The sequence below is a fragment of the Lolium rigidum genome, chromosome 7, assembly GCF_022539505.1.
Source record: "Lolium rigidum isolate FL_2022 chromosome 7, APGP_CSIRO_Lrig_0.1, whole genome shotgun sequence".
NCBI classification, from domain to species: Eukaryota; Viridiplantae; Streptophyta; class Magnoliopsida; order Poales; family Poaceae; genus Lolium; species Lolium rigidum.
The window spans coordinates 151,577,000-151,596,916 of NC_061514.1; the positions used below are offsets into that span (position 1 = coordinate 151,577,000).

Consider the following 19,917-nt stretch of genomic DNA (forward strand, 5'->3'; position numbering starts at 1 on the left):
TAAAATGACAATAGCAGAATCAGATGACCATAGCGTATGACCACGTGAACACTAAGATCCGATGATATGGGCTAGTGACTTGTTGAATGCTTCCCTGGTAAGGACATAAGGTTTAGGTAGGATCAACTGAAACTATTTCAGTCCCTTTCAGTCCCTCTACTTCCAGTCGATGCTGTCACCCGGAAGGCAAGACTTTTTTAATCAGATTGCAAATACGCACACCAACGCCTCTAGGTGCAGAAAACAGATGAAAAATAATACTAATTAGGCAAAACGATTGCGTCCTACCCAACAGAGTGGCAGTCCCTACAACCGGCCTTGCATCAAACTCCTTGTCTCCACTCACATAGCGTGTAGCCTTCTTCTGTTCAAGGATGCAGGAATTCATAGGCATTGCCACAGCCCAGGTCAGAATTAGGGTGTCAAGGTGGGATCCCAGTGGGATGTCATTTTGTACTATGTAGTTCAAATTTTGATGTCAAAATTTGTACTAAAAAAGTCAAATTATACTACAAGTGGGACAAAAGTGGGATCCCACTTGACACCCTTAGTCAGAATGCGTGACCTCAGATGGCACCTTGCGTCATACAGGGAAACCACGATTTCTGAAGGAGCACCGACGAGAGTGGCTCGCCAATGACATTTCGTCCCACAGCTCAAGCGGTGATTGATTTACCACAAAACATAAACATAGTACAAAACAAGGGCAGTAAATTACGGTACCATGCTGTCCATACATACACTTGAGCTTCAGTAGCACCGCACGGACGCTACATTCCTGACACCCAAAATCGAGCTCTCCAGCACACGGCACTACAGTGAAATTAACATCAAAACAGTATCGAAAGACGCAGTGGGGGGCACAGGCTGCCTTTCATACTACAGCACCAAAACAGAGTAAACGTTTTCAGGTTTTGGCTGCCCCCGGAATCATGCATATTCTTACTAGGAAACCCTGTACAATACTGGGTTATACCTTAACAGTCCAAAATCTTGGAGACCTCCCTGTGAGTTTTGCCTTCAGCGGCCTTCAGTTAATATGCATATAGGCTCAGGAGAAGCTGAGAGCACCCTCTGTCCATCCCCTTGCTTCTTCCTCAGCAACAAAACTTGCAGCCTCTAGGGAGCCTCCAGTAACCCACAACGTTGAAGTACATAGCTACATGCTATCAACATACCAAACAAAGCAAAACGGTGGAAAAAAGATGGTAGTGCGAAACTGGGATTGCAACTGTCAAAAGGTTGGATGGTGTGGTTAGTGCTTCAGCTTTCAAGCCATGGTTGGATCAGCATCCTTGGGGTAGCCTGAAGAGTGGCTGCCTCCGTTAGAAGGAGTCCAACTGTTGGCAGAGGTTGACAGGATGTCCCGGTGACTTTCTTCACAGCTCAAAATCCTGGATCTCCCAGGCCTAGAACGGATGTGTGTTCCCACTGGAAACGGTTCCTGCAAAAATTTCAGATCAAAAGCAAACTATCATTTCAGACTGTAAATTCCAGGTTGAAGAAAAACTAGTCTTATTGTCAAGGGGCATTCTTGTCATGAAATTCAATATACAAAATTCATCACCCGACCAAATGTCAAGCATGGGAATGAGAAGATAGTTTTATTTCCCGCTCCGTAACCTATAACCAATATCCAAATATCACTTTATGTGAAGGGCACGATCATCCCATGATGTCACTACAAAAAAAACAGCAACACCTAGAAAGATGAATGGCAAGCATATGCTTGAATCCAAAAGGGCCTCATCGATTCAAAGAATTTTAGTAGGAAGGGAGGATTGTGCTTGGTTTCTTGATTTGTAAAATTTTAATTCATAAGAACTTTTTTAGGGTATTTCTTTGGACCAAAATTCTGAAGGAATTGAGATTGTTATCTAGGACAGGTGATTCTGATATGGTGAAAGAACAAAAATTAACTGGCAACAAGGCACACTGCATTACTTTAAAATGCAATATATTATCCACCACAAAAGGCTTGAGACAAGAAGTGTTAAGACCCCATTGGTGATAACTCGATTCTAGAATATCACTATGTGGGCTATATTAAACCTAGTAGCCTCCTTGGATGGAAATGCTCATAAAAGTTAAGGGATGCCATTACTAGTGAACCGGGATCCATGGATTTTGCAGGACTACAACTCTACCCAGGGAAAAGAACTGTAACTCAAATAGGCTTCTACAGTAATATAAAAGGGATGCAAATTGCTAGTCAACTTTATATTCAAGGAATATGAGAGATTTGCCTTCAAAGTAACATGGATTCCAGAATATGCGAGGATTACATTCAGATTTTGAACGCAAGTGTCTTTGGTCAGAACCAGCAGTTTCCGAGGGTTGGTGCTGACCAAATGCTACTTTCACCACTCGCCACATGGTTTCAGTGTAAATCTGATGAACTCCAGGAGGGCCCCTCATGCCAAGTTTGTTGTATAACAAATTCTGGGCATGTTTTACCTTACTAATTACTCTTGCATTTGCATGCACTTTATCACTGACGGTTTTTCTCAAACCTATCAGATATAAATCATATAGGCAAAAGTGAGCTCAACTATTCACCAGCTGGTTTGTTTCATACTACTACAAACTTTTATTATAGAGCATTAGTGTGCTCATGTATTGCATGGTCATTGCACTGCCCATAGCAAGATAGCCAGGTACACGCCATTTAGTTAGCAATACCCAGTCAAGTGCCCTTCACAAAACAGTAATAGAGCATACAGAAATGGACAATCAGAAAACATACTTGATCTCCTGCGTTTGGACCATCTGAGTGGAAGAGTATAGGGCGGCAGCGTTTATCCTCGTTCATCAAACTTGAGTTCTGGAAGTGAGCTATTAGAGATGATTTTCCTTGGATTCTAGCATATGCAAGTGATGCCACCTTCTCACTGTTAAATTTCTCCCACCTTTTCCCATGAAATATCTGAAGAAAGACGGGCATGTCATATATCAGTTGACGATAGGGTCGCAGAAAAATGCTTAGTGGCCTGAAACTATAACTGGTAAAGTTACAGCTTTGACTACCTGACATGAAATATCCAAAATGCATGCAACGTGGCATGATACAGTAATACAGGTATAGGAAAGATAAATGAGGAAGGACAAGGCCAGCGTGAAAAAAAAGGATTGCAGAAAAACTGTCAAAGTGAAGCTTTATCTAATATACAATGCAGCCACTTGATAGCTCGTAACATCTCACCTTATAAAATGGAACAATATGCTCAGGACTGATCATGTTGATGAATGCATAACCCACATTGCATTTATTCTGAAAAATGCAGATTAGCAACTATTAGGACACTGTAAACCTGTATGCAAGTAACATCGAAGCAAGTACAAACAAGGGAACAGCTGTTTATACAAATAAAAGGTCTGCTCACCTTAAAGTCAATTGGCAGGTAGATGAAATCATAAGTTCCTTTGTGATTTTCATCAATAGCGGTCAAAAGCATCTTAGAAGTATACCTGGGATACCATTAAGATAATAATATGAACATCAAAACACCGCATGACTTCAAACAGAGAGACGCTTGCACAAAAACTAGAATAAAATTTGCAAGTCCAAGAGGTATACTTGTTTGGGATATTCTTTATCATTAATGTAGTCCTGGAATCCTCGCCACAGACTATACGTTCGACATCAAGCTCATACTGCCTTTTGTTATCAGATTGATTAGAACATGACTCGTTTCTTCGGCTCCTTGTACGTTCACCCGGTGAATCAAATGAGGATGGAAGGGGACCTATGTGACTCCTTCCATGAAACATATGCCCCCTCTGATGAGATCGACCACTAACATGCCCAGGGGACATGGCTGGGTTCCCTCCATTCTGGGGAAACATGCCAGTGAGCTCCAACTGATGCAGACGTGGACTATCAGAGAAACCCATGCTTCCAACACTCCCAGGATGGAAACTTGGTGCTTCCATCAGCTCCCCTGCATATCCATTTCTCCTATCCCAGATTGATGGATTGACAGCCGGTGCAGATCCGACATGATGACTCGCTGCAAGGGAATTTTCAGGCATGCGAGATGCTCTAGAAATACCATGCACTTGCGCCGGAGGACGAGCTGGTATATTATTGATAAATGGCCCTGTGTTTGGCCATAGCATGGGAGAAGAGGTATGATGCTGGGAGTTATTTGTATTATTCCACGCTACTTGGTGGCCATGGAGGGGGCAGCTTCCAGTTCTTGAAAACCCAAGTGCTACAAGAACATAAGGCATGCCCAAGTAAGCATGATTAAATAGCATGCATTGTCTAATCAGGCTAGTTGCAAGCTTCAATGTAAATTAATTAGGTTATTCCAATTAGCATGAAGCTATAAAAGCTTTCCGTATTATTGATATGGAAGCATGATTCTAAAATGACATTTATGAGAAAATGACAGAAAGGTGGGAGGGATCTGAGATGGCAAGTGAATCTAATTGTAACAGTGTTTCCTCTAGAAATAATATGGATATGTCCGCAAATAAGGGAGCCCAAAGTTAGTACCTTCACTATGACCAGAAGAATGACCACCAAGTTTAGCACAACCAACTTTGTAAAGATGCCTGTTATCTATTCCTTCAGCAGTTCTAGAATTGCTCTTAACTCCAATGGGTGGTATGGTGCTTAAGTTGTAAGGAATGCCATTGCTTTGGCCAGTGTGGAACTCGGGAAGGGAATGTGGATTGAAAGCTCCATTCCCTTGAAATCCATAATTCAAGTGTCCATTCATCTTTCCAAGTGAATGACCATGCTCACCAAGAGCAGACTGGTTGTTATGTGTCCCTGCAGTTGCAATTCTAACAGGAGAGGATATGTTTTGCCTAGTACTTGACAGACCATCCAGGAAAGTTCCCTCCCTGAATTGGTTTATTGAAGGCTGTACTCTGGAACGCAGAACCCGAGTGATCCCATGTTCATGGCCAGTGGATGTCATGGATGCCATATTGACAGAGCCTTGCATTATGAGATACACAGGTTAGTAAATACAACTAGCAGTAGAAGCATGTTTGTGATTTGAAATAGAACTGCATACCATAGTGAGTTGATGGCAGACTGTTGGCATTTCCTAGTCTGCATGCACCAAACTCTTCCTGCTCCAACACAGGAGGCCTTTGCTGCATCAAACTGTCGTGCAAAAGCTAGGATTACTAACACATTTGTAAGAATAGCATAAAGAAAATCAAAAGTTTTTGGTCTTCCCTTCAAAAATAGCTCAGACATGTATGATTAACAAGAGGGCATATTCCGTATCAAGTTGTAAAACACTTTTTCCCACACATCATATGAAAAGAGTTTCTACACCTACTGAATTTGCTCCAAAATACAAAGCACATTTTCATTTTTGCAGCCCTGAATACTAGAGACATACAACCAACTATGAATTCAAGTGCAAATGCTGACTCAACTAAAACAATTAGTAGAAGACTACAAGTCAAATCACAAGTTTATCTGTTCCCATTCTATGAGAGATAAAAATTATTTTGCATCATTCCATTCCGTGTGAACGGTAGCAGCACATTAAACAGTGGTATACATCCAGTAAAAGTGTCTACCGACTTCACACTATATGCAGGATGATAAATATAGATGAATTGCAAATTTAACAAATTCCAGAAACACGGAGTGGAGCTGTGAACATTGCCGCTACATGCTCAACCCCCATGTGCTGCTGTTTCATGAGGCTTTAGGCCTCTTGCTTCTTTTTGCTTGAAATGGCAGTTTTTATGCAGTTTTTTACTTTTTACTGCTTCTTTTGCTAGCCGTTTGTGTTTCTTTTGCTGATACTTCAGTTGTTGCGTTATGGCTTCGTTGGTTGTACCTTGTCATTTCAATGCCTTCTTCCAATACAAAGTATGTGTGTTCGAAAAAATAAATCATGCAGAGTTACAGACACAAGGTGTGTATTAAGGTTTTTCGAAAAGTAACGTAAGCTAGAAACACTAAAAATGGACAGGGCTATTTTTCTCCAATTTTAAGCAACTGCTACGCAAAAAATAATAAGAGAAGAAAATCAATGAAAGATTCAGAACAGAGAAAAGCTTGAGATATGCCAATCTTTGAACAACTCAAGCATTGGAAGAAAATTATGGTCATCAGTGTACCGTTTATTGTCGCCCAGGCAGCAGGGCTCTAATTTGATTTTCTTTCCTGCAATGTCTCTCATGTTTAACGCATAAAATGCAGCTTCAGCTGCTCTAGAATCATAAAACTCGATGGATTTGTAACAACTCTTTTGTGAAGTCTCATGTATCTGATAAAAAAAGGTCGTTAGTATTGGCGGTGTTCCAGCTGAGGTAATAGCTAGATAGTACGTGGAAATACCTCCTTGATTTCACCATAGCCACCAAATATATGCTGAAGATCATCATTAGTTACAGATGGGTCAAGGTTAATCACTGCAAGTGTACCCTGGTTATTATCTTTCTCCAAAGGATTCTCCTGCTGGGACAAAGTCACCGTTAGAATGTGTAACCATGAACATTCTTGCAGATACATATTTCTAGTGCCAACCCGACAACAAGTACCAACTACTACAATAGATAATGGAAACAAACATCATAATATTATGCAGTAAGTAATGTCAAGGGATCACCAGCATCCTCGAGTCAGAACTGCATTATGTTAAGGGGGTACCTTTGGGATGGAGTAATGTATGTCAAGTTTCCAGTGCCTGAATTGCTTGCTTTGGAGCGCCTTCATGGCATGTTCTGCAGATCTTATATCGTAGTAAGAAATCATCACAAAACCATGATGTTTGTATGCGGTATAAAGTCTTTGGATGTCCCCATATTGCTAAAAGAAGAACATAAAATCAGTAAGTAAGATGTATTGCTTGGGACAAGTCTAGCTGGAAGATGAAGACTTACCTCAAATAGGAGCTTCAATTTGGAGTCCTCAACATTGGAATTCATATTTCTAACAAAAAGGGTTCTCGAGGGGTGTTCCCCATATGAGGTTTCTCCATACAATAGGCCATTTAACCTACTCTGACCGTTGTTGCCTCCACCGTTAAGTTTTAACAGTTTGTTATTTTCATCAGCTTCCAGTTCCAATCCACCTCCAGTAGAGAATATATCATCATCAATGTCATCTCTATTATTAGCAAGGGCAGGGTACCCCACATTATCAAGAACACCTGATAATAGGTCATCATCATCAGGAAGCAGATTGCCAATTACTTGTGCCTCAATTTCCTGAGTTAACTCAAAAGGCTCATCATCATCATGGTTGAGTTCCTTTCCGACTGGCTGGCCAACAAGGCCATTCTTGGGTGTTAGTCTCACTGCACATTAGCAAATAAAAATTGGTTAACTGTCTCATTTCTCACTTGGATGTAGCATGGAACGCATGGGACAGATAGTGTCATTCCTTACTGAGATGTAGCATGAAAAGCATAGGCCAAATTATCTCATTTCTCACTAGAATGTTTTGGTGAAAAGCTCAGGATTCAATCAAGTGAAACAGTCGATAAAGTAAGCACGTTTCTTGTGTATAAGCAAATAAAAGTCTTCTTATTCATATTCATTTCCAGTCATATCTACCTTACTGTCCTTAACCTTCCTGTTGATCCGCGTACTAATCATTTATCTATGTACTGAAGATATGTGTACCATCTTTCATGGAAGCAGTGCATTATCCAGTGTTATGAAGCGCTAAATGAAGTAAAAAAGCAAAAGACAGAAACGAGGACTCACATTTCTTGTCAAAAATGTCTGGAAGGGAGCTTGAGAAAAGTCCATTCTCATAGTGGGTCATACTTAAATGTCCCTTTCGAACATTAGGAAATAAAGCCAATGGCTTCGAATCATGTTGTTGCACAGTATCTTGATCAGGTCTCCACAGGGTTGGCGGCAGGTTAGCATGCCTATGTTGGCCCAACAACTTGTGCTCGCCAAAGGGAGTTTTCTGGTCCATCAGATTATGTGGTTCCATAAGCTCTAACTGATCCACGCCAGCAGGCCTGAGCATATGAACTGGAGATGACGCAACAGACTTGCTTCCCGAAATCAATGAAAACCTTTCTGTTTTTCAGAGGAAACAGATCAGCCAACACAAAGACCAAGCGCAAAAAAATAATGTGATAAGCAACATTAGCATTCTTCACTGGAAGAATTGTGCAGGCAACATTGACGGTTTCGCCTGTCAACTACACCCTGTGAGAGCATGTGCGTACCAAATAAGCTGCCTCACCTATATATAGCAGGACAGCTACCTTAAGCTACCTGGAAACAGCCATACACATACTCAAATCTTGTTGTATCAATTTTCCCAGATGCGGAACCTCGGATGCCCCCACATATCCCAACTAACTTGTGTTACAGTTTTCTGCTAGGCCACGTTTTTTATTTGGACGGGATAATAAGCTCCCCTAAAAACAATAACAAGCAATTACAAATTACACATACGCTCGGGTACTCACCAACATTCTCATGGCAAGGCTCCTGCCTGAAAGGTCCAACTGGCCTCTACAAAATAATTGGATATGAATGAACGGAATTAGCCTAAGTCTAGTTGTCAATGATACAGTAACAGAGTCACCCAAACAGTACTAAACAATATTATTATTATCCGTGGCCCAAAGCAAGAGCGCAGTCCATCATTAGACATCATCATTTAAGGAGAGCGGGCAATAATTCGGCTGTTGCAGTTGGCCTTACCTGACGGGAGAATGAGGATTCGGAGTCGGCGGTGAGGTGGAACGGGGGCATGTGGTGCCTCTGCTGTTCCATGGCTCTAGTTGGCATCCTGCTGGCTGGTAGGCACCTTACCTTGAAAGACAGACAGATACACCAAGTTTCAGCGACTCGGGTAGCTGGACTGAAGCGGATCAAGGAAGAAAACGGCAGGAACTGCTGCGGAAATGCAGTAACGGGGCCTAAATCTGATGCACCATGAACGGGAAATTCGAACTGGCCAGGGAAGACGGGAGAAACTCTGCGGAATTCTGGACCGGAACAACCCGAATTGTGACCGACTCGAAAGGATTCTTCTAGTACCACAAAAAATCAGAGCAGAACTCTGAGCTCTCAAAAAACTAGTAACTGCACCTCGTCGAAAATACTAGTAACTGCCAGCAGCAAGGCGGCCAAGAAGAAGACGGGGAAATTAATGCACCTCGTCGTCGCCGAGCTCGGAGCGCACAAGAAACTCGTGATCAAAAATAAAAGAGGCGGAGCAGACCAAAATACCGCACCAAGGGAAGCACCCTCGGAGGCGGGGCGCAGATCGCACGCAAGCAACCGAGATACGTACAAAAGATTACCACAAAAAGAAAAGAAAACCGCCAGGAAGGAATTGAAGCATCATTCTCCTAGTAGTAGTACAAAAAACCGCACCCCTGATTTCGCGTTGGAAAAAACCCGCAAAAACCGTGGCAGAAACGGAAGAAGCAGTAGTAGGCTCACCAGATCGGCAGCTGAGATCCCCCGTCCGGTCGTCAGAAGCTGGAGAACAGCACGCAGCCCGTCGCCGCCCGCGGAGGAGACGGCTCCATGGCGCGAGGCAGGACGGCTCCCCTTCCAGCCGGGCGGATCACGCGGCGCGCGGCGGCCGCGGCAGCTAATGCCCTGGCAGGGGAGCCCAGCCAAGCTCTGAGTCGGAGAGCAAGCTCCGCCCTCGCGCGCGCGGCGCGCCTAACCCTAGCGAGCGGGCGCGGCGGCGGGCGACGCTCCGCTCCTCCCCATTCCGCGGTCGTCTTCCTCCGCGACGGTGCGGCGCCGTAGAGCTGCTCCGGTAGGAAGGTTCCGGCGAGGCGGTGGTGGTGGTGGACTGGCGAGACGAAGCGGAGACGAAGGGCAAGAAATATCTGTACTCTATTTAAAAAGCGGCGAAATGGTGATGTTATTTAATTAATTTGTTGAAACTAGTACTAAATGGAAACGCGAAACAGGAGGGCGCGGGGCCGTATATATACCGCGCCCGGTGCGGTCCCCGCGGCGGTAGGCTCACCGCCGGATAACTCCTTGGCCAGTCCGCTCGCGTCACCGGGGCCCACGTGGCGGAGGGTGGCGCGGGGTGGGAAGCGGCGTTTGGACGGGACGGGCGGTGAGGCGACGCGGTGGTGACGTGCGGGCGTTGTCCGGTGCGGGACAGGATAACGCTGGGCAGTACGAGACGTGTGTGTGTGCGTGGGTCGATCGAGGCTGGACCGCTCCGGCCAGTTGCTGCCGCCGAACCGCCCCGGATTTTGACGGCTCGCGTTTGGCACGTTTGCGCAGCTACAGGCTGCAGTTCAGTTCAGGTCTTCAGGAGGTGTGTGCTTCAGCTAGGCTTGTGTCGAACAACAGCGAGGTTTTTTATTTGATTTGACAGTGATCAGCGGGTGGTGAATTTGCCTCCATAAATTAAGTAATTGTATAAACTGTGAGTAATGCTCCTAGGCGGTGAGTAGCTATCACGAGCAGGACTGTTGTATGGAATCATACGAGTAGAGTCCTTTTCGAACGCGGATTGGTTGCATCAAGAAATTACCCTATCTCTAAATTTGTTCCAAAATGCGCATAACTAATATTTTTAGAGCATCTCCACGGTGATCTCCAGATAATAGCTTAAAATGTCCACAACGGTTAATCCCAATAGCATTTGTCGGCAACAAATGACATCGTATATAATTTATATTCTTATAGCATCTCCACAACTATAAAAAAAATGTCCACAACGGTTAATCCCAATAGCATTCGCCGGCAACAAATGACAGCGGAGAGATAGTGTTTGGATGGTATGTGGTAAATTAAAAAGGGAAGAGAGGGGGTAGGTGGGGAGAGAGATGGGCGGCGCGTGGGCCGGCGGAAATCTTCCTATGTAAAGTTTGTTGCCGGTAGTTGTCGGCGCGCCCGATAGCCCCCTTTCCTACATGATTTTTTTTTTGGTTTGCCGGTGCTAGTATTGGGTTCGGGATGATGTGGGTTTTTTTTTGTTTGTCGGTGCTTGTATTGGGCTCGGGATGATGTGGATTTATTTTGGAGCGTTGATGTGAACAGTTTCTCTCACTAGAATCTCCAAATTATTGTCGGGTGCGATTTACCGCTTGCTGGTGGAGATGCTCTTAGATTTTAATTGTTGTTGGATTTGGAATCAACATTATATTTATAATTGTTGTTGGGTTTACCTCTTTCATATCTATATATAATTGTCGTTACATTTGATATCAATATTATGTTTTTTTTATTTTCCCCTAAAGTATCTATATAATTATTGTTGGGCCTGATATCAACATTATTTTTTATATATATTTACCCCTTTCCATATCTTCGACCAAAAATTATATGCAACACATTTCTCGGAAGGAGGGAGTATGTTGGCTTGGACATTTGAATATTGAATAACAATGCTTCTAAATGATGCAAATTGTCTATAATATGACTTCTGGTGTTTTCTAGAAGAAGTATAGAAAACTGATTGTGCCCTTATCTGATACTAATAACCTTTAATTTATCTATCAATAAAATATGTGTGTTGTTGATATTCTCACACACGCCAACTTGTGATGGATATAATTTCCGCACATAAGGATTACACGAACTTTGAGTAATGATCACAACAGTACTTAATTTTTGTGCCGGACAACATTTAAATGTATTTACATATGATTGTGATGTTGTAACACACAAACCACGTGTTTAAAAGGGTAACAGTTGGTTAAATTTTTCTTTATACCAAAAAAAAAATTGTCATATATATTTGGTCGGAGGGAGTAGTATTTATAAAATGGTGGATCCATTTTATCGGTATGAAATTTATAGAATATAAACGTAACTCATGCACTTCAAATTTGTATTACGGTGTACTAGTCCCTAGATCTATGGTGTTATTAAAAGTGATCCAAACTCTAATATACTTTGACAAATACTTGTCGCGTACTCCTACTAATTTTTTTTTTATAAATTATAGAAAATTATAATACACATGTAATTTTGATAAAAGTGAAATGTTATTAATAATAGTTTGCCATCATAAATAAACCGTCTACATATTACTAGTCATAGTTGGAGTAGTTTGAAAGCATGTTTTCTTGTAAGTCATTCACTTATGGAAGGAGCGAATACATACTGGGACAAAAAACATTACTATGAAAATGCATATGAAGATCCAACAACCAGGCATAAATAATCGTGTAAAAGATAAAGAGATGAGTACTTAACTGTACATTTATCATTTTTGTGGTAAAATATGTTTATTTTGTAGAGATTGAAATCAGACAAAAAGATCTATAAAAAATCCTGTCGCTACATTAATAAATAATTTTCTCAAGATTTACTAATGCATAAAAAATAGAGTTAATAGAGTACTCAGCCAATAAAAGTTGATTGTTTGGCATGAAGGTTTAATAGAGTACTCGACCATAAAAGTTGTTAAAAAATTATTACGAGAGTGCCATCATCTTATCATGGCCTCCCTCGTTTGCTTCTCCGCTGCCAGCCGTGCGGCCGCTAGAGCTCGGTGCGCCGCCGCGTCCTCTAGCATGCACCACTGCAGCGTCTCGTTCGCGGCATCCTCGGACTTCTTGAGCATCTCGAAGGAGTCGAATAACACCTTCTGCTCCGCCATCTTCTCCTCCGGGGTAGGCGCATCAGGGTCATCAGAAGACCATGAGATGTCGGAGGAGTCGTCCTCTGTGGCGGACGCCACCCTGCGGCGTTCCATCTCGGCGTCGAACATCGTGTGGGCCGTCCGCTCCTCCTCTGCTTCCTTCTCCGTGTCAGCCAGGAACTCTGCGTCCCTGACCGAGTCGAGGAGGTCGTCGGTGTTATCGTCGTCGTCAAACTCCTCGTCGGAGCTCGATACCGAGAGAGGTGGAGACGCGGTAGCCTAGCCGCGGCTGGCACTGCTCATGGTGCCAAAGGTGGAGGTTGTGCAGCGGCGGTGCTATGGTGGAGGTTGCGCGACAGCTAGGGTTTTGTGTGGGAGGGGATGAGATGCTCGCGCCCATGTTTATATAGGCCGGAGGCTCGCGACGGTCGTGTCACGCGTGGCATCGCCATTACTTCGTGCGCAGAGGTAGTAGACAACCGCGCGCCACGCGAGACATCGCTATTACGCTGCCGCAAACTGCCAAAGTGACGGCCCGGCGCCAGTACTGACGGTGTGAGAAGACGCATCGAGCCTGGGTCACTATCAGGTGGGCCCGATGAAATATCCTACAGACGCGAGTGGACACTTTATGCGTCCGCAAAGACGCATCCGAGGTGCATATTTAGGTCAGGTTTGCGTCGCTTCGGATGGGTCACTATGCGTCGCCCCGCTGGAGCAGGACGCAGATATATTTTACGACCGCGCGGACGCAAACAGTGACTCAACTTCTGTTTGGATCGCTCCGTTGGACGCCCCGTTGGAGATGCGTGAGGATAAGCAAGTCGCGTTAAGTGGGAGAAGCAACCTGAGGTTGGGTGGTTAGGAGGGTGGTCGTACCTTCAGCCCACCAGAGTTCAAACCCCAGGTTTGACATCTTTGTGTCTCATAAAGGCGGAATATTCATTCAGTGGGACGCGACGTTCCTGTCGACAGCGAGGCGTCTGTGCTGACTTCGCTAATTTCAAAATCTAATTTACCAGCTCAGTGTGCTCATAGAGATGCGATATGTGTGTGCGCGTTTATAGGGGTGAGTGTGTGCGCGTGTATGTAAGCGTCTACGTTTGTAGTGTGTTTTTCAAAAAAAAAAAAGATCGCGTTCAGCGGGATTCACAGGCCCGTCCCGCCCGTGTCGCCGCACTACTGGTTGTACTCCGCGGCTGGCTCCAGCTGTCAGCGGCTGCGGTGTGCTCACATCCAAAAATAAAATAATCCACTGGAACGGTTTCTCTGACAGCCAAGCAAGCAAGCGAGCACGGAATTAGGTGTGACGAGACGCAGCGTAAGAATCAGTGAACTGGGATTTGTATAGTGGATTTGCTATTATTATCAACATTATGTTTATTCTGTTTACCCCTTTCATATCTTGATAGTTATGTTCGATTTGCTATCAACAATTATGCTTATTTCTATTTACCCCTTTCATATATCGGAACATAAATTAGATGCTATACATTTTTGGGGAGGAGGGAACTTTTTGATTTTGGACAATTGCACAATCTTCATTGCAAACTTTGACCACAAGACTTTTTTTTTTTGCTTCAACTCTCAAATAATCGAAGAGCGGAGAAACATATGGTTGGTCTCATGTCATGATAAATGTTTGGTCATAGCTCTTTAAAAAAGTATGTTGCATAGGTATATTTAATAATTAATCGAGAAAATTTCTAAAATTTCAAATATTATGGGTCATACGAAAAGTTGTCATTTTAATAACAAGTCTTCTAAATGGTGCAAATTGTCTATAATATGGCTTGTAGTATTTTCTAGAATATGCATAGGGAAATCTATTATGCTAATGTCTGGTATTTCCTAATGGTCTTCAAGATACCTTTGGACAATTTCTATGTGCTGGTATTCTCACACACACCAACTTTTGATGGATATAAATTCCCCACATTAGGATTACAGAAACTTTAAGTAATGGTCACATAATTTATGTGCCATATAATTGATGCCATAAGATTTATATTTAAATGTATTTTCTTATGGTCGTGATATTGTAACACAAAAGGCACGTATTAAATAAGGCAATGTTGAACTATAGTTTCCAATATACCATAAACTATGTCATATATATTTGGACAGATGGAGTAGAATTTATGAAACGGTGGATGCATTCTATCGATATGAAAATTTAGAAGATAGATGCATCCCAAGCATGTCAACTTTTTATTGCAGTGTACTACTACTTAGATCGATGTATTTTCTTATGGTCGTGATATTGTTACAGTTTATTGTTTATCATCAAGATCTAATTTAATAAATATATAAAGTTTATTGTTTGAACTTGTAAGACATAGAGCTAAGCCTAGTCTTCTAGAGAGCATGACTGAGTGGCTGGACACTTTGTAAAGTGCTAGAACTGTTACTTTGATTTGTTTTTTATAAATATATAAAATGACACAGTAGGGGCCTTCCCTACTGTTTTTGTGTCAAAAAAAGATCTAATTTAATAGAGTACTCGGCCATGTGTGTGGCTAATAATTTATTAGGAGAAAACTAGTGAGTTCTCGTAATTACAAAGGTGAATTTTCTTTCTTGTATAAGCTCTTTTTTTACATAAATCGCTGCCCAAACACTATCACGTTGGCATGCTAGACAAGTTTAGTAGCTTTTTGTTTAAATTATGGCATATATTTTATAATTTACTCAGATATCTAAAACTTGTTGCTACCGAAGCTAAATTAATACTAGGAAAAATGAAGAGAAAATTTATTTATTATTTGGAAGATACCTTCATTCATTTTTTTTGAAATAAAGTGTGACGTGCGATATTTATATTCCGTCTCGATGAGATGTCTATGGGCGAGAAACTAAAATCAAGATCACTCGGTTACCTTACTTCCAAGGATCTTGGTATTACGTTTTGTTTATTTGGTAAATGGCTCGGATCAATAGGTATTGATTCGAAGGGCAAAATACATAATTTTACTCAGGGTGTGGCCTCCTAGATACCGAGGATGAAAATCAGCACTCATGTCTTTGAACTATATTGATATTTATCACATAAGTACAGGGTTTTACGATTGACATAGGCATCCCAAATGGGCCTGCCAAATATAGTACCCGGGGTTTATTGAAGGCCCACTACCCGAAGAATAAGAAGATTCGGAAGCCCAAGATGTATTTAAGGAAAAGATAGAGTTGTAATAGGAAGTGTTATTTGTAATCCGGCGGGATGAGTTAGAAACCGTCCCGGACTCCGTAACTTGTACAAAACGAAACCCTCGGCTCCACCTCCTATATAAAGGGGAGTCGAAGGACGAAGAGATCATCGAATCATTGTCCGCAAACCCTAGATTTCATATTCGTCGAGTACTTTTCGGCTGAAACCTTCGAGATCTACTTGCCCTCTACTTCTAACTAAACCCTAGCCTACAATCTATAGGCATTGATAAGTTAATCCCTTGTCAATTGGCGCCGTACGTAGGAATTAGAGGCGTAAGGAGCCGATCTCGATGGCACGTTCAAGATCTTCGACATCGTCAACCGGAAGCAATACTATGGATCGAGGTAAACGGATCGCTCGCTGGTCTTGTTGATTTTGTTCCTCACCCACCCTCCCGTTTGGATGCATATGCGTATGCTGGCGGAGCCCTTGGAGATGACGTTCGGAAGATTCCACTTTCGCGTCGAGAAGGAAGGATCGTATCGTGTCGAAATTCCGATTTCGTCGGGATCGTCGGCGGTCGATTCGACTTTTCAAGCTATGCATCGTCAAGCGAGTCGGAAGAAGAAACTTCGGCAACACGTTACGTCGGCATCGAGCAAGAGAGAAACTCGCCAAGATCTTCGACAACGCATCGTTTGAGTCATCTGCGGACTCATATATAAGCGATGGTTCAAGCGATGTCGACGATTACGACTTCATCGACAAGTCTCTCACGGTGGGCAAGGTCTTCATCAATCTCAACAATGATGTCACCGAACCCAACATAGATCTGAGTACAAAACATCATCGGATTTATGCTATCGAAAATCAAGAGGAAACATCGGAGGCTTTCGACGGGTGGGGAAATCCTTTTGTCGATCCCTCAGATCTAAGGAGAGGTATGGGCACTAAATATGTCGGGCCCACACCACGCGTCGGAATCCAACTTCCACGAGCAGCTCGGGATAGAGCGGCAAAAGCCATAGATGGTTCGAGAACCAATGACGACAACGGCTACAGCTCAAGAGCTGCAAGCTTATCAATATATGCTCGCACGAACTGCCCGAGAAATAGAAAAACGAGACGGCTGAGTTGAACGAGAAGAAAGGAGGCGGCTTCGGCATCCGGCGAGGAGAAGGGCAGATCTAAGTGGACAATCTAGAGTTTCGGGTGATAGCCACGGGGAGGCTCGGAACGAGAGGAAGATCAAGGTTACAACACATACCCGAAGCGAAAGAGAGTTCTTGGTTCAAAACCTCGACATGTCTTTTATGTCGATAGATACAAGGGAAATATTATCCCTAAGACACCGGAAGCTGGGTATATGGCGACACAAGCTTACATCCTCGCATCCAGGCCACCCCGGGAGATCCAAGGGAAACATTATACAACATGGCATTGGCAGGGGTTGGAGCTATGGGGACGGCGTTCGTAGCAACGCCTCCCGAAGGAGCGGCAAGGCAAAATAGTCCAAGACCTGCGGCGGCAACGGCGGCAGCTCCGGAAGGACCAAGTGGAGCAAGAGACACGGGAGTACAAGCAAGGGTCGATAGAGCAAGGCAAAGCAGAAGGGATCATCGGCAGTCCCCGGAGCTTAATGACGAGGATATGTGCGGTTTACCGTGCTTCACGAGAAGAGTCCGAAAAACTCGAGTCCCCTCAGGATTCAAGTTACCCGACCACTTCAAAAAATTCGATGGCCTGCAAGATCCGGAGGACTGGTTAATTGATTACCTTGAAACGGTGAAGCTAACTGGAGGAACTAGAGCAACCGCGATGCAAAGTATTCAGGTGCACTTAAGTGGAGCTGCACGATCTTGGATCAAAAAACTCCCGCCAGGATCCATCGACAGTTGGGAAAGTTTCGAGGACGTATTCGTCAAGAACTTCGAGTCCACATGCAAGAAGCCTGCATCGTTGGAAGAGGCTGAGGGCGTGTCGACAAAAGCCGGATGAGTCAATGAGAAAATACATCCAAAGGTGGAACATCATAAAAAACTCGGCGAGAAAATATATCGACGAGAGAGCAATAGATGCGTTTGTCGCAGGAATCGGGCGCGGAGATTTTGTCGAGGACTTGGGAAGGACCAATCCAAAAACGGTATCCGCGTTGATGGAGATAGCAAATAGATGGGCAGACGGAGAAGACGCTGTCCACAATAAACGACACGAGGTCGCCGAGAGGAGGACCGTGGTCGAAATTATCGAACGAGGCGACGATTTCCTCGGCGATGTCCGAGATTATGACGCCCCGGGGCAAATTTCGGCGAGGATTTCGGTCAAATACGGGAGGAAGCAACGAGAGACGATTATCGGAGAAGCAATGAGCAGCAGGCGATAATAGGGACGACTCCCGCAACGGGCAAAATAGTGGGCCAAGGTTTCCACGACCTTTTGTGTCTCCAGAAGAAATGCTGAACGGACCGTGCCGGATGCACTTCTTCCTCGACGACAATGGGAAAAGACGGTCGGGACACTGCGGAAAGATTGTCGAAATTTTCAAGCAATGTTCGGATGTGCGAGAAACGCTCACGCACGAGCAGCACAGAGAAACCCTCGGGAGCCTAGGAGCGAAGTTCATCTACCGCCACCTCCCGCGATTACAGAAGGCAATCAACACCAGCTCAGAATAGCGGCAGCACCTGCACCACCACCCTATGTTGATCCTAACTCCAACGGAGCAGTGTCGATGATTCAGAAGGGAAGGCCATCTAATAGAGCTCAAAAAGTAATCTCACGACAGGTGTTTATGGCGAGAGAAAATGCCTCCACCAACGGTTGAGTACCTTAATTGGTCGAGGACAAGATATCGGTTTCACAATAGCGAGATCATCCGCAGCAAGTTCCTCGACCGGGGCGGTCGGCACTTATGCGCCGGCGGTTATCGCAGGATTTGACGTTTCTCGAGTATTCATAGATGGTGGCAGCAGCTTAAACCTCATGTATGCGAGATACATTGAGAAAGATGAACATATCCTTAGCAAACTTGAAGCCAACGGACACAAGGTTTCACGGCATCACACCGAGAGAAACCAAGTTACCCATTGGGGAAGATCAACCTCGACGTTCGGTTTGGAACCGAGAAAATTATAGAATCGAGAAGCCGGAGTTCGAAGTCGTGGATTTTCCATCGCGGTACCACGCTTTCTTTGGGACGACCAGCATACGCTAGATTTATGGCGAGTACCACACTATACCTACCTGTTATGGAGATTGCACTGGACCCAAGGGACCAATCACGGTCAAAGGGAGTTTCGCCTTAGCCGATAAGTGCGACAAGGATTTCCATCGGTTATCGAAACCTTCGGGATGCAAGCTGAATACTTGGCGTCGAAAATCATGAGCTGATTACGACGTGCTGCCGGACGTCGGAAGGCCAAACAAAGAATCAACTTTCAACGCAGAGAAAAATTCTAAGGAGGTGCGGATTCACCGACGGATCCAAAAAGACGACATCCATTGCAAACAACATGGATATCGCATAGGAAAGCGCGCTCGTCGAGTTCCTCCGTGAGAACTAGAAAATCTTCGCATGGTGTCCAGCTGACATGCCGGGAGTACCCGAGAGAACTTGCCGAGCACCACCTAAATTTGGATCCAACGGCGAAACCAATCGAGACAACCTTTGCGGCGTTTTCGGAACCAAACCGCAAATCCATGCTATCGGAAATAAATCGACTAGAGGAAGCTGGTTTTATCGAGAGAGATATCTACGGAAGCCACATGGGTAGCTAACCCGGTGATGGTGCCAAAGAAAAACACGACGAGTCCTTCGCATGTGCGTCGACTTCACGTGTCTCAACAAACATTGCCCTAAGGATCACTTTCCCCTCCCAAGGATCGATCAAATCATCGACTCCACGGCAGGTTGTGAACGTCTTTCCTTTTTGGATGCATACTCGGTTATAACCAGATCAGATTAAAAGAAGAGGATGAAGCCAAAACAGCGTTTATTACACCTTACGGCGTGTTTTGTTACAAGACAATGCCCTTTGGTCTAAAAAATGCGGGAGCAACATATCGAGAGGATGATGCGAAGTGTTTAGCAACACGGATCGGGAAAAACGTGCAAGTGTACATTGATGATGTCGTCATAACATCAAAAAGGGGACAACGCTGATCGAGGATCTCAAAGAAACTTTTGACAACCTCGACAAATTCCGCCTCAAGGCTGAACCCGACGAAGTGTTCTTTTGGC

General features: G+C 44.0%; 1 protein-coding gene across 1 annotated transcript; it reads right to left on the minus strand.

Annotated features, from left to right (window-relative positions):
- Nucleotides 1-656: 656 nt before the first annotated feature.
- Nucleotides 657-9,446, minus strand: LOC124674295 (protein MEI2-like 4). The gene is made up of 15 exons (XM_047210337.1): nucleotides 9,403-9,446; nucleotides 8,656-8,766; nucleotides 8,418-8,463; nucleotides 7,693-8,019; nucleotides 6,865-7,280; nucleotides 6,632-6,790; nucleotides 6,320-6,436; nucleotides 6,100-6,248; nucleotides 5,031-5,122; nucleotides 4,502-4,951; nucleotides 3,578-4,214; nucleotides 3,384-3,468; nucleotides 3,203-3,271; nucleotides 2,747-2,926; nucleotides 657-1,444 (listed from the first exon to the last, which is right to left on the minus strand). The coding sequence occupies exons 2-15, from the start codon at nucleotides 8,740-8,742 to the stop codon at nucleotides 1,271-1,273; spliced, it is 2,988 nt and encodes a 995-aa protein (XP_047066293.1). The 5' UTR covers nucleotides 8,743-8,766; nucleotides 9,403-9,446; the 3' UTR covers nucleotides 657-1,270.
- Between the last annotated feature and the right edge of the window lie 10,471 nt (nucleotides 9,447-19,917).